Consider the following 15,287-nt stretch of genomic DNA (forward strand, 5'->3'; position numbering starts at 1 on the left):
ATGAGTGGACCTAAATTACTCAAGATTATGCCCACAGCAGATACATACATAAGTTTTTCCTCTCTTTATGCTATACATGTCAATTACTTATATTTAATAATGAAAATTATCTAGAAGCCCTTACTAATGACAACTTAGACCTCCATAACTAAGTATGCAAACAAAAATATTTCTCCACTTGCCTTTTTCCCCTGACAGTTCCACCTCCACTTTAGTACAGGATTTTATTCCCTCCTGAGTCACTGGACTAGTATTCTGCCAAGGGTGGGGGGAAGAAGAAATAGTACTATTGCACTGCTGAGCTGACTATTTTCATTCCTATATATAATGCATATGGTATGCACATATATTTTAAAAGACAGATTCATCCCTCCTCTTGGACACCATCCATAATTATGTCTCTTTACCTGCTGAAGAATACAGAAGTGATAAACACAGTTGCTCTGCTCAACACTTTACCTCATGGTCTAGGCTCATTTGATCATCCAGGCTTTTCACCACACTGAAGCTGAGATCACGATGGTTGTTTTCATTCTTACTCTTACTCATCTCATGAAAGCATTTCCACTTTTCATTTTGAATTGCCTCCATTTCCTTTGCTGCCTTTGAAACAGCTTGGAAACTGTCTCCACCCAACACTCCTTGTGCCTGACATGTTGTCGGTGGTGGAATATAGTCACTTGATGGTGGACCTATAGCTTTCCATAAAAAAGTATTTACTCCAGAAAAAGGGTCATTGGTATTCTGGGAAGTATCATCAGGTCTATTCCAGGGTCCTTCTTGAAAAATTTGCTTAGGAAGTTGATTCATTCTGATCTCCTGGAGCAGCTTCTTTTGTTTTTCAGTGGCCTCTAATTTGTCCAGCTTCTCCTCTGTTCTACACAGGGAATCTGCTGCCTGCTGTAACATGCTTTGAACGATCTTTAAATTAAGGACACATTTGCTTATGTGCTGCTCGTTTTGGGACAGACTACTCCTTCCTCTCCCAGCATCTCCTCTCACCTGTGCCAGCATGCATAGGTCAGAGACCTCACTTATCCTCTCCTTCTCTTCTGTAGTATACGCTACACTTGATTCTGAAAAGCCACCTTCCTCATAAACTGGCTTTTCCTCACAGTGGACTCCAAGGGATGCATATAGGTCTCTGAGGGTAGCCTTATCTCCTTCCTTTTGCTGCCTTTTTTCATCCTTTAGAGTTTGATCTAATCTAGCTCCTTCTTCCAGGAAGTCTTCGTGAAGTTCTGGATAACTGGCAAAGATTTCATTGATTTCAAAGCTACAGAGGCTGTCATCCACATCACTGACACTGACGGTCATCTGGAGTTCAGAAGTTACATCATGATTTTTGTCCTGCCCAACTGGCTGTAGACTCGTTGATGCCTCTTGGTCCACTAAAGCACAATTCTCCTCAGAAAAATTAGAGTATCTTGGGGCAGCGGAGAGGTCTGAAAAATTTGATTTTAAGTGTTAACACCATTTCTCCAGATGTCCGAACACACTGCTTTCGTACGTTTAGTAGGAGTTAACGGCTTTTAGAGTTTACATGAGCAGCGTTTAACACCTCTGCTGAAAACAGTGAGCCTGAACTTCAAATATTAACCAGGCTTAGAGTCTTGAGTTTACATTAACAATTAGGGTAGTAGCTAGAATCCAAAGCTAACTGCTTTCTATTTTCAAACTATGTCATAAACTCTGTAAATGCTCACATTTTAAATAATTGTATTAGAACTTTGTGGATTGAGGAACATGCGAAGTGAAGGACATGTGAGATCTTGCTAGAAGAAACTCACCAGCCTCGGTTATCTCTTTTCCCTGCAATTCCTGTGTTCTCTTCTGGTAGCTAAAAGCTGATGCCAAACAGATGTTGTTCACATCGGCAAAAACAGCGCGTCTTGTTGCTTTTGACATTTCATCAGCATGACCAGTTTGAGACTTAGTTAAGTCCTGTAATACAAAAAACAGAATGAAAGACAACTATATTTGACAGTTCAATGTCTCTACCTTCTCTTTTAAGGTACTTTGCCTCCATGATTAGAAAAGGACACTCAATGTTTAGATTGCCTCCCACCTAGATTTAAGCAGAACAACTTGAATCTAAATGGACACAAAACTTGGCCTGTTTAAATACATGAAAGGCTACAATCCTGGAAGTCACCTTTAAGTCATTTTTCAGTATATACTGAATATCCTGAAGTTTCATGGAGCGGTTCTTCTGTTTAGGTTCTAGCCCTGACTTCACGATACTGTAATAGGGCATAGGAAGTCTGACATCTGCTTCTAATGATTTTCCTGAAATTAAGAGCTGTTTAATAACCGAGTCTTCAACACCTTTCCAGGGAGGGGTCTCTGCAAGACACAGACTTTATGTCACAAGCTGTGTATCAATGTTGGTGAAAATAAAGAAAAAAAAAAAGAAAAGAATCAGAGATACTGAAGCATTATTATCTGCACATTTCCAAACTTACAACTACTGCCACGAAACAAATGCCAGTCTGGCATCTCCTCCCTGTCTTATTTCAACAGTGGATGCTTTAAAGGGAGCCAACAGCAATCTCTAGAGGACAGTTTCACTGTAAACCACAATCTGGATTCTTCATTACCACGTAGCTAATAGAGGGTTTAGGTTTTAGGGTAATTGTTTATCCCATTTCACTGTCAAAATAGTCAAAGTCAATACATAATAACAATACATTATCTGTCAGTTATGTTGTTATTACAGATAACGTAATGTATCTTAGTGATCAAAAAGATGAAAGCTGCACAGGCTTGTTTTGACATTGCAAAGAGTTAACCGAATGTTTTACTGTCCTCGTATGAAGAAGGAAGATAAACAGCAGAAAAACACTGTACACAAAATTGTATCTCACCAATACCAACCATTAATGTCATCCCTTAGTTACGCAATTTTAAATTTCCTGATTACATTTTACCAAAGTTTCCAATAGTCTTTGCTATTGTCATTAACATTTGGGGGTTTTGCCTGAAGGGTTCCTTTTCCAAGTGTCCTCTGTATGAGCCATCACAGGAGGGTTTTCTCCAGTCACACAGGAGAGTTGAACAGACGTTTGGGGGCTAACAGTCTGTGTTGAAAACATTCAGCAGGCTACTCTAGTGACAAAAGCCTAAAAACCTATAGATATACCTGTCAAGGCCTCCTGCATTACTGTACAGAAGCTATAAATATCTGATTTCACTGTGACAACTTTTTCAAGGATTACTTCAGGAGAGCACCATTTGTACAGCTGGACTGGGACAGGAATACGTGTCAGATCACTGTGTTCTCCACCATCTTTGCTGTATAAAGGGAAAAAAAGGTTGTAAATTGGAACATACAGCATACTCAACCAGAAAGTATATCTTTTGGAATTACGCACCTGAGTTTGGTATATCTGCTTTTAGTTTAATTACCTAAAAAGTCCAGTAGACTTGCAAATAAACACGTGTAATATTTTCACACCAATAAATGTATTTTGTCACATTACATCAAAGACTTTCTGGTGAAAGTAACATCTCCTTTAACAAGTTTACACTCAAAAAGAAATCAGAGAAAGTTGAAAATTTCCCTATAGGAATTTTACAAACAACTCTTCAGTTCTGGCCAGCCTTCTCTGACCACGCACAAAATACACAAGGTGCCTGTCAACATTTATTCTGCAATGTATGCATATATCTAGAAGATAACTTCCTCCTCACATTTAACTATAGGGGTTTTTTTGTTATTTATTTCACGGTAAGCTGTATCCGTACCTCTAAGAAATAGCCAAGATTTATTAACAAATTGAGTTTGCAAGGAGGTTAGGAAGTATCTTTGCTTCTTTCAGGACATTTCCATCAGCAAATTTTTGTTTATTATCAATTTTACTCTCTTTACAGTCTAACCAGCCATTCACTTCCTTTCTAATCAGACTGCACTACAGGAAAGAAGTAAAAGATGTATGTACGTAATAATTTACTCAGATGAAATGAATGGTTTCCCTCATAAAAGAAACACTCTTTTTGTCACTGGTGGCACTTAATTACTACCAGTTCAACGAGGTGTGGAATCTTCAGCCATTTTAGGTAAGCCTTCATACGTACAAGTTCAGTGTAACAAGAGGAGACTCAAATTATTTCCAGCTCAGCAGCAGAATTAGCGGCTCAAAGAAGAATTTCATCTCTGTTCTGTAAGATTAGGTTCTATTTCTTTACAATGGTATTTTTATACTCCAGTAAAGAGCTGCTTCTCTTACTAGTTTCTATTTTCAGATACTTATAACACTGAAACTAAGCCCACCTGAAACTTGCTGTACTGCCTGTGGCAAAGTTAACGTACCTGAGCAGTAATAACTTGGAGTTCTTTACTCCTGTAACTCTGTTGCCTGACTCAGGCAGGAGACCCCAGTCATCAAGAGGGGCACTTCAGTAGAATTTAGCACTAAATTTGACTTTGCGTTTGTCCTTTTCACAGAAACAGTGAGGAAGTTCTTTACCTCTCTATCATGTATTCCAAGTTGCACAGCTTTGCCTCACCAGAAGAAACAATTTGAATAGCATAGGAGGTAATCGAACGGTGGATAAATCCACGGGAGTGTAGAAAACGCAAAGCGTCATTAATTTGAAGTAGCACATGCAAAATTGTCTCCATGTGCAGTACTGGGAATTCTGTACGCTGAAAAAAAACAGAAGTACCAAGTTTGCATTGTAGGTCTTCAAAGCTTGATGTAGTGAAAAACTATTATTGTACAGAAGGCGGCAAAGAAAGCAAACATGAAACACACTGTAGTAAAAGTCAAACAAATTGCACTTGCTAAATAATGCTCATTCTCAATACCAAACCAACTAATAATACCTTAAACAGTAATTAAAGAAAAAAAAGATATTGACTATGCCAAAATTCACTCTGAAGCAGAATCAACTCTTAGAACGTCTTGCTTTTGACTTCAATTTCTCCAGTAACTTAGATGTCTGCATTAACAATTAAAAAAATAAAATAACAACTCACTTAACTGCAAAAAAGGAAAAAAACATTAAATGACAAAAATAAAATACAGATCAGTTGATTTAAAAAAAAATAAATAAAAAAAAGAACCAGAACAGAGTTCAAGCCTTACTTTTCTATACAGGCAGTTTGCAATGTACTACGTGCAAATACTCAAGGGCAAAAGCTGGTCTCGCCATATTTGCAGTATACAACCACATGCAGAGGACTGAAAGTTCAACTGAATTTAACAGCAGCCATTTAAAGACTGACAAAAACCAAGAACATCAATGCAATTGCACCTAAATAGTAACTGAAGTATTTGCCAGTCACAAACTTCACCAGCTCACACAGAGTATCTGATACTGTGCAATGAAACAGAAACCCAGATACACAGACCGATGATCTTGTCTTCTTGTGCTTTGAGTAAAGATGGTAGAGGTAGATACTAAACTTCTTCCTTTCAATTAATTACTACTTAAAAAACAAGTATTCCAATTACCCTTTCATGAAGGATGCTGTACAGAGAACCAAAGTTAACCCTTTCATATACTAAGCGGGTTTTCTCCAAGTCACTAGACAGACAAACAGACATCAACTGTAGCAAATGAGGATGACGGAGCTTGCTGCAAAGGGAGAGGGAAAAAAAAAATTGTAAGGCAAATCTGAGATTAAAAGAGAAAGAGTCCTGGCCTTCTAGGCCTTTTTACCAATACAATACAAATGCTTCTAATTTATCATTAAAATACCCAAAATTTTAAAAGAACCATAGATTAGGACACATTTAGGAAACAGTTTTACTGTTGCATACAGGAGAATCTATAAATAAGCCATCCAGAAAGTGTGCAATGAAGCACCCAGATGGATGAGAAGAGAGTATCATCTTCTCCTGTATTATCCACTGGGGAGCAAAGGGGGTGGGAAGAGCCAGGAGAAGAGACTGACCTGTAATTCTCATTTGGAGAGAAAGCACAACCACAGCCTGACAGGGCTCCTGAGGTTAATCACATTTCCTCACATCACTGGAGATACCCAAACCACATTCCTTCTTACCTACTATGTTCTTGCTCTGCGATGAGAAGATCAGCTAAGCGTAGTTTACAACAGTTCTGATGGGGCTCAAAGCTGAGTTCCTTCACTGTAACTCTGCTGCCTCCCCACATTAAGCTACAAGGAGAAGAGGAGGAATTTCTGCAAGCTGCTTTCTGCAGTATTTTTTCCAGTTACAGGATTACTTACAAATAACTTTGTAATTCTGAAATGCTCTGGTGCTGTCTCCTACTGTTAGTAACATTACTTTGATGATCCTGGCTATAGCATATACTCTTTCAAATTGACAATAAATTTTCGTGCTGTTAAAGACTGGATGTAGCAGGACAGGTTTGCTGTCAAAAGACGCTACCCTTCCATGATCCAAAGTAAAGAACAAGGACACTCTAGAACTCCTTTCACTAGAGGCCATCAGCCCACTGTGATACAAGCCAGAGCTTTGGGAAGATCACTAATTTGTCAATTCTCTGGATGCCTCTGAGGCACAACTACGTGCTACACAATACAAAAGATAAAAAAAAAAAAAAAACAACCAAAAAACAAAAAACAAGGCTCAGACTGCTACCTTCATTTCACCATAGGTTTGAGCGAGCGGGCTGCCGACGTACCTACACAGACGTCTGAGGTCTGACCCAACAATAAAAGGACTAAACACTGAACAACGCAATCTGTGCAACCCCAGCACAAAAGGAATTAGTACTGAAACATTACTATCAATGAACAACCATAACTGGGTTAACATTGCTGGAAAGGACAAGAGCAACCTACAGATATCAAGAGGGTCTAAAGAAGATATTAATCAGTGGACTGCAGAAAACAAGTTGCAAGCAGAAAGCAGTGGATGAATATAGAACAGACAAGGAAAACTCTCCAAAGTATTTGGTACAACAACTTAATAGTAACTGATACACACTAAGAGAGGCTAAAATCCCCTGGATTCCACTCACTTTGTCATGATCATGTATGGTCCAACATGGTAAGAAAACGTCGGTTCGTCATCTGCCTGAACCACCTCTTTTTCCCCAATAATAGGGAGAGACGCCAAGTACCCGAGATGCCCACTGCCTGCAAGATAAAACTGACACAACACCAGGGCATAACCAAAAGGAATACGCAACCATTCCCAAGATCCATCACATCTGCCGCAAGCTCACTAAAAACTTGAGTGCAATCACTTCGATGGGAGCATCAAAGCGTAAAAATGAAACGTTAAGATATCTCTGCCAAAAACTTAACTTTCTAGTGAAGCTGAAATAGGGAAAGCAGGAACAGTCACTAAGAACTCCCACAGGTGACTAACAGGAGAGTTTCTATTGCCTGTTCCAAAAGAGCTTCCTCTGATAGGGTCTACTAATGAGTAAAGGCCTGAATATTTGTGCTCTCCACAGGTTTTTTCCACCATTTCAGTAGAAGTAAGAACACACTAAAAATAACACAGGTGGGCTAATTACTGTGAAGAATACGTGACTCTGAAAAACTGTACTAATATCATTAGAAAACCATTATCCATAGCATCTTACCTTCCCAAAACCAAAGCTGTAAATGTTCTTGGCTGCATTAGCTCCACCTTTTAGAAATCTACTCAGGGGACTGTCAACATTTCTAAGTATCAAAAACATAAACAGTAAGAGTAATTAATACGCCAAGGCTTTGAGTAAAATACAAAAAAAGGAGAGAGACAGAAATGCAGAAATTCTGCAACAGCCATGTATTTCAAATGTTGCATTAGACTGGTCCCACACAAAAAGTGTAATGCGGATGCTGAAATTCCAAATTATTGTGCAACTCTTTAAAACTATTTAGATACACTGTCATGACAGTGTATTTATTTAAAGCAAGATAACCAATTTAAAAAAAACCCATATATTTACAGGCATCCTGCATCACTTTTTGTTCAGAAGCATGTGTTTTTCCTAACACATATCTGAGACAAAAGCTCTTGAAATCATTGGAAACACACCCCCCAAAGATTTACAGTGACCTTAAAAGGTCAAGAAACAAGCTACTTCATGTTACCGCCATTTTAATACTATTAAAATCCAGTATTTCATATTGCTGATTTCAAGAGTATCTCTTGATATACAGATATTTACAACTATCAAAATTCTGTTTGGAACTCTCACAACAGAATTAAAAAATATCATCATGCCTAACACACATTGGTTTTAAATCTGATATTGTCAAAAAGAAACAAGAACATGTTAATTTTAAGATAACAGAATACAGAAGTCCTTGTAGCTCAACTCCTCAGTACTGGAGAATACATTCTTACCCTTGAACAAGGCCGCCAAACCTAGACAGGCTGCAGACCAGCGCTTTTGATGAACCAACCTTCTTGAGTAGATCAGAGGGAAAATTTTGAATGGCAGCCTGCATGTGGAACGTACAACGCTGTATAAACTCCAGCATCTGGAGAGGAGGGGAAAGGGAAAAACAACAACAAATTACTTCAGAAATGTAAGATTAACCATTTTAAATTAATAGATCATGACTACTGAAAAAATAACTAGTTACTTGCAATATTTAAATAGGCATTTCAGGAAATGGATACACAGAAAAATTTGAAGAAAAACAATTACATGAAAATGTAAGAGAAAGCTTACTCCAAACACTAGATGACTAACTTTCAAGAGATTCACCCACTGAAAAATGTAGGATCAGGTTTCTTTTTAAGAGGAGCATTGTAATAACAGGAAAGAGGAATATTATGAGTTTCAAATCAATCTTGCAGTCATGAATAAGCTACCATTTTGCTGCCATGCTAGCAGAAACGACACATTTGCTGACACTGTTCATGCTCTGACTGAGATGCACTTGAAAACTACTTCAGGTTTACTCCTGAATTGCACATACATGCAAATAAACTACATACATCAGGGATAGAAAATAAGGCCCTGTCATTCTCCTCACTGCACACTTACACGTAAGTGTCCTAACAAGTAACAGACATGCCTTAGTTAAATAATCTGAATCATGAGGACTTCAAAATACCATTACTGACATTGAAAATTAATGTTAAATAATTATCTAACATGTAAAAGCCAAGAACTTCTCCCTGGAACGCTGGAGTTTTTTCACTGCAAGATGAAGAGGTGAGCATGTACCTAGCACATATTCACACACACATACCTGAGCACTGCTTTCTTTCCCAGCTGACATAGCCCAGTACTGTGGATTTTTTCCATCTTTATCATGTACTCTCAGATCACCTCCTTCATCCAATAACTTGCTAAGAATCCACTGATTTCCTGAGAACGCAGCTGCGTGGACTGGGGTGCTTCCATCATAACAGCGACTGAGGAACATTAAAGCAGAAATGTTTCGACCTACCCATACTACACTCAGCCAGCTGTGCTTCTGGGAAAAAAGCAGCGTAACTTTATGTACCTCCAAACAACAAGATACACCATGAAATAAGGAAAATTATGTACCTGCTTACCTCTAAGGATCTTCAGCTAAAATAGCAACATGCATCTTAAGAACTGCTTCATTTATGTACAGTGAAGACTGTGTATTACATAGACTAAAACCACTAAAGATTAAACATTAATTTCAATATAAGAAAAAAGAATTATTATTTTTATACTTAACTGATTAGCATCTGAGCCATAATCCAACAGCACATCCACTATTTTACCGAGACCTAGCAAAGCAGCAGTGAAGAGAGAAGTTTGGCCCATGGAATTCACAGCATCAACAAAGATACCTACAAGAAAACAAAAGATTACGAGGCAAAGTACTTGTTCTCCAGTCCGAATAAAAAGCAACAGTTCATTATCACTGAAACTGACTGCAATATTCCCTCTGAGATACTGGAAATAGTACCACAATGATAGTGACAGAAATTGAAATAAGAGCAAACGACCTTCCTTGTAACTTTCTGTACATACTATGCACTGCTTGTACACAACATTTTCAAAAAAAGAACGTGTAACTGTCAGAGGCAAAGCATTAACCTGGATAAGGAGAAATAACACCGGAGGAATACATTAATGAAATAAATTCCTCTGAAGTAAGAGTTAAAATAATATTTTATTCAAAAAAATATACCACATAAAAAAGGTGGCTTAGGGGGACACAGGCGTGAAGCCAAAACTCCGTGGTGAGTTCAGGCAGTAACAGCAAAACCATTCTGTTTTTGGAACCGCAGAAAAAAAAAAAAAGAGGCCACAAACCACTCAGCCCGTGCTCTCTCCCTCCCGGCCCTTCCACGAAGGACCGGGAACGGTCATCAATGGCGAGCGGCTCCTGCCCAGGCAGCACCGCCCGCCCGCTTCGCGCTCAGGAGAAAACACCTCGCTCCTCCTCGTGGCTTGTGACGCCGTACAGGTGCGATCACTCTCCTCTAGTGACCAACTACAGAAATGATCCCTGAAAGTATAGTCTTGACAAACAACCCCACAAACCACACGCCCCACACGCACGCACTGCCCTATAGCACACGGCCACCCCACGCACACCCACCCAACAAACCACCCACGCCCTCCACGCGCCACCGCCCAACACTCGCCCCCGAACAAACGCGACCCGCGACCCACGGTCCCGCTCCGTGACCCACGGGACGGCCGCGCGGGGCCCCACACCGGGACGCGCCCCCTCATTTGCATCCTCGGCCTCACACGCCCAATCACGCGCGACGCTCCGCCCCCGCTCCCCGTGACGCCGCAACCGCGCTCAGGCCGCCTCCGCCCACGCACGTCCCGGGCCGCAGAGCCAGGGCTCCGCAAACAAAACGCACAACGGGCCCAGGCACCGACACCCGGCAGCGCTGCGCGACTCCTGCCGCTGCTCTGCACGGCATGCATCGGCTTCCGGGGGCTACCGAGGCCCTACGCTTCCAGGCGCACTCTCACCTACCAACTACGACCACCCCACAGGGTGCCGCCTTAACTGGCGCTGTCCTTTACAGCTCTCGATTCAGCCTGACTACCGACGACACCCACGCCATCGTGTCAACGTAACACCCACCAGCTTCTCCCACTCCCTAAGCCCAGCAGACACCCTGCGGCCCCAGGATCCAACCCGACGGGTCCCGTCTTCCACGGCACTGCGCAGCACAAAGGGCACAGCAGCAAACAGTTTCTCCCTGACCCCATCAGACCCTGATCAAAGGTTTACCCTGCTCCAGGTCTAGCCTGAGCGACACACGCTCCCACAACGTGTCACGACAAGTGAATCCCAAACAGTTTCACCCCAGCCCTTTGTCACTCTCTGATGAACACTGCTCATCCAAAACAACCCCACAGCACCTACTACCTCACCCTGTCCTACGCTAACAGATGGCTCGAGAACACCATCCATTGCCGAACTTGCACACCCACCTACGAACAAACTTCCCAAGCATTTCTTTGCACTGAACAACCCCACCCCTCCGGACATTAAATCCTAAACCCGTCCAGCTGCTTCCCCCCTGGAATGGGCACGCCGTCACTGCTATCGAAAATCCACCCACGGGCAGCCTCTGTGTTCCACTGGGCCAGGTTGATTCAGGGCAACCAGCCCTGCCACAACCCCCCACTGCTCCCCACTCCAACTGTTTTTGCAACCGCAGAAAAAAAAAAAAGGGCCACAAACCACTCAGCCCGTGCTCTCTCCCTCCCGGCCCTTCCACGAAGAACCAGGAACGGTCATCAATGGCGAGCGGCTCCTGCCCAGGCAGCACCGCCCGCCCGCTTCGCGCTCAGGAGAGAACACCTCGCTCCTCCTCGTGGCTTGTGACGCCGTACAGGTGCGATCACTCTCCTCTAGTGACCAACTACAGAAATGATCCCTGAAAGTATAGTCTTGACAAACAACTCCACAAACCACACGCCCCACACGCACGCACTGCCCTATAGCACACGGCCACCCCGCACACGGCCACCCAACAAACCACCCACGCCCTCCACGCGCCACCGCCCAACACCCGCCCCCGAACAAACGCGACCCGCGGTCCCGCTCCGTGACCCACGGGACGGCCGCGCGGGGCCCCACACCGGGACGCGCCCCCTCATTTGCATCCTCGGCCTCACACGCCCAATCACACGCGACGCTCTCACGCAGGCAGGCGCTACGCTCCGCCCCCGCTCCCCGTGACGCCACAACCGCGCTCAGGCCGCCTCCGCCCACGCACGTCCCGGTCCACAAGAGCCAGGGCTCCGCAAACAAAGCGCCCAGCGCCGGGGTACAGTACACCCACCCCAGCCTGGGCTGGCTAACTGCGATGCCAACAACTCGCTCCTTTCCGGGAGCAGACATCGGACCCTGGTGGTAGCACAGCACATCGCATCACATCCAGGGCTGGGGTGGCTGCAGCTCTGTCAGCTACTGACGAGGAACATCATCTTTCAAATGCTAATTTCTGGAGTCCGAAGACACTCCCGATCCCAGGTACTGCAGAGCCACAGACAAGTTTCAGCTAATATAAAAGCCTATGCTTTCTTCAAAGTCACCCAGAGGTTATGACAAACCTCCTCTTGACAATTGTTAGGAAAAATCTCATTTCCTAAGTAGTGTACCAATTAGGCTTTGTAGTATGAAATCATATGAACTTTTTTAAGATATATGATGGCATACAGCATAGTCATGGCTGAGTGAGCATGACTAAAGGACCCCGGCTCATTGCAAGGACAGCCCCCACCCTGAGGATGAGGACCTTTGTTTCTCGGAACCTTAAAAGCTACCCAGGAGGAATAAAAGATACCCCTGGACTACCACGACAAGGCCGGCTCCCTACCCCCTCCAACACTTGTGTGAAACCCTCCCATTATTTGGCATCATATATAAGTAACTGCAACAAGAGTGACTCTGTGGATGCCTACATACAGAAAGAAGTAAATGGACAGTGACACCCTAGAATTAGAGTTCCTTTGCAAGACAGTAGTGTGCGTGTGTGTGTTAAGTAGCGACTGGTCAAATCATCTTGTACCTGAATGCCTGAAAGGTACAAGAACCATGTGGAAAACCACATCCAGGGTGCCCCAGTTTGAATGGGACACCTCATGCACCTGTATAGAGAATTATTATTATAATTCTATACCTTGCATGCCAACCTCTCCTCAGACACGCAAGCCAGTTGAAAAGTTTTCATGACACAATACAAGAGACAGCCATCTCAGTCTGTGCTCCTTCCACCCACGCCACCAGAGGAGAAGGTGCCCAGGCACCAGCGTCAAGCAGCACCACACAACTCTTGCTGCTGCTGCAAAGGGGATGCATCTGCGCCACGTTGCCCAACACAACAGAGTTTCCAAGCATTTCTTTGCACTGAACCCCACCCCTCCGGACATTAAATCCTAAACCCGTCCAGCTGCTTCCCCCCTGCCCTGCCTGTGGAATACGCACACCGTCACTGCTATCGAAAATCCACCCACGGGCAGCCTCTGTGTTCCACCGGGCCAGGTTGATTCAGGGCAACCAGCCCTGCCACAACCCCCCACTGCTCCCCACTCCAACTGTTTTTGCAACCGCAGAAAAAAAAAAAGGGCCACAAACCACTCAGCCCGTGCTCTCTCCCTCCCGGCCCTTCCACGAAGGACCGGGAACGGTCATCAATGGCGGGCGGCTCCTGCCCAGGCAGCACCGCCCGCCCGCTTCGCGCTCAGGAGAGAACACCTCGCTCCTCCTCGTGGCTTGTGACGCCGTACAGGTGCGATCACTCTCCTCTAGTGACCAACTACAAAAATGATCCCTGAAAGTATAGTCTTGACAAACAACTCCACAAACCACACGCCCCACACGCACGCACTGCCCTATAGCACACGGCCACCCCACGCACACCCACCCAACAAACCACCCACGCCCTCCACGCGCCACCGCCCAACACTCGCCCCCGAACAAACGCGACCCGCGACCCACGGTCCCGCTCCGTGACCCACGGGACGGCCGCGCGGGGCCCCACACCGGGACGCGCCCCCTCATTTGCATCCTCGGCCTCACACGCCCAATCACGCGCGACGCTCCGCCCCCGCTCCCCGTGACGCCGCAACCGCGCTCAGGCCGCCTCCGCCCACGCACGTCCCGGGCCGCAGAGCCAGGGCTCCGCAAACAAAACGCACAACGGGCCCAGGCACCGACACCCGGCAGCGCTGCGCGACTCCTGCCGCTGCTCTGCACGGCATGCATCGGCTTCCGGGGGCTACCGAGGCCCTACGCTTCCAGGCGCACTCTCACCTACCAACTACGACCACCCCACAGGGTGCCGCCTTAACTGGCGCTGTCCTTTACAGCTCTCGATTCAGCCTGACTACCGACGACACCCACGCCATCGTGTCAACGTAACACCCACCAGCTTCTCCCACTCCCTAAGCCCAGCAGACACCCTGCGGCCCCAGGATCCAACCCGACGGGTCCCGTCTTCCACGGCACTGCGCAGCACAAAGGGCACAGCAGCAAACAGTTTCTCCCTGACCCCATCAGACCCTGATCAAAGGTTTACCCTGCTCCAGGTCTAGCCTGAGCGACACACGCTCCCACAACGTGTCACGACAAGTGAATCCCAAACAGTTTCACCCCAGCCCTTTGTCACTCTCTGATGAACACTGCTCATCCAAAACAACCCCACAGCACCTACTACCTCACCCTGTCCTACGCTAACAGATGGCTCGAGAACACCATCCATTGCCGAACTTGCACACCCACCTACGAACAAACTTCCCAAGCATTTCTTTGCACTGAACAACCCCACCCCTCCGGACATTAAATCCTAAACCCGTCCAGCTGCTTCCCCCCTGGAATGGGCACGCCGTCACTGCTATCGAAAATCCACCCACGGGCAGCCTCTGTGTTCCACTGGGCCAGGTTGATTCAGGGCAACCAGCCCTGCCACAAGCCCCCGCTGCTCCCCACTCCAACTGTTTTTGCAACCGCAGAAAAAAAAAAAAGGGCCACAAACCACTCAGCCCGTGCTCTCTCCCTCCCGGCCCTTCCACGAAGAACCAGGAACGGTCATCAATGGCGAGCGGCTCCTGCCCAGGCAGCACCGCCCGCCCGCTTCGCGCTCAGGAGAGAACACCTCGCTCCTCCTCGTGGCTTGTGACGCCGTACAGGTGCGATCACTCTCCTCTAGTGACCAACTACAGAAATGATCCCTGAAAGTATAGTCTTGACAAACAACTCCACAAACCACACGCCCCACACGCACGCACTGCCCTATAGCACACGGCCACCCCACGCACACCCACCCAACAAACCACCCACACCCTCCACGCGCCACCGCCCAACACCCGCCCCCGAACAAACGCGACCCGCGGTCCCGCTCCGTGACCCACGGGACGGCCGCGCGGGGCCCCACACCGGGACG

At 45.4% G+C, this 15,287-nt stretch overlaps 1 protein-coding gene and 4 non-coding genes across 11 annotated transcripts in view; all 5 read right to left on the minus strand.

Moving 5' to 3' along the window:
• The window catches only part of TEX14 (testis expressed 14, intercellular bridge forming factor), a 33,612-nt gene that overhangs the window by 17,004 nt on the left and 1,321 nt on the right, over positions 1-15,287 (minus strand). For all 7 annotated transcript variants that reach the window (XR_008579877.1, XR_008579876.1, XR_008579878.1 and 4 more), the window contains exons 3-14: positions 9,599-9,713; positions 9,137-9,302; positions 8,280-8,416; positions 7,528-7,609; positions 6,955-7,085; positions 6,011-6,124; positions 5,460-5,583; positions 4,470-4,648; positions 3,143-3,294; positions 2,156-2,346; positions 1,791-1,944; positions 460-1,445 (exon numbers count right to left, since the gene is read on the minus strand). Coding sequence is in view for 2 of the 7 variants with exons in the window: in XM_054847677.1 (XP_054703652.1) it covers positions 460-1,445; positions 1,791-1,944; positions 2,156-2,346; positions 3,143-3,294; positions 4,470-4,648; positions 5,460-5,583; positions 6,011-6,124; positions 6,955-7,085; positions 7,528-7,609; positions 8,280-8,416; positions 9,137-9,302; positions 9,599-9,713 (2,531 nt within the window). In the remaining 5 variants the exon portion in view is untranslated. The remainder of the gene's footprint in view (positions 1-459; positions 1,446-1,790; positions 1,945-2,155; positions 2,347-3,142; positions 3,295-4,469; positions 4,649-5,459; positions 5,584-6,010; positions 6,125-6,954; positions 7,086-7,527; positions 7,610-8,279; positions 8,417-9,136; positions 9,303-9,598; positions 9,714-15,287) is intronic.
• On the minus strand, positions 10,181-10,394 carry LOC129215306 (small nucleolar RNA U3). The gene has a single exon (XR_008579947.1). It is a non-coding gene; the product is annotated as a small nucleolar RNA U3 (small nucleolar RNA).
• On the minus strand, positions 11,580-11,793 carry LOC129215316 (small nucleolar RNA U3). The gene has a single exon (XR_008579956.1). It is a non-coding gene; the product is annotated as a small nucleolar RNA U3 (small nucleolar RNA).
• LOC129215318 (small nucleolar RNA U3) lies at positions 13,479-13,692 on the minus strand. Its single transcript, XR_008579958.1, has one exon. It is a non-coding gene; the product is annotated as a small nucleolar RNA U3 (small nucleolar RNA).
• LOC129215317 (small nucleolar RNA U3) lies at positions 14,878-15,091 on the minus strand. The gene has a single exon (XR_008579957.1). It is a non-coding gene; the product is annotated as a small nucleolar RNA U3 (small nucleolar RNA).

Source organism: Grus americana, chromosome 19 (genome assembly GCF_028858705.1).
Source record: "Grus americana isolate bGruAme1 chromosome 19, bGruAme1.mat, whole genome shotgun sequence".
NCBI classification, from domain to species: domain Eukaryota; kingdom Metazoa; phylum Chordata; class Aves; order Gruiformes; family Gruidae; genus Grus; species Grus americana.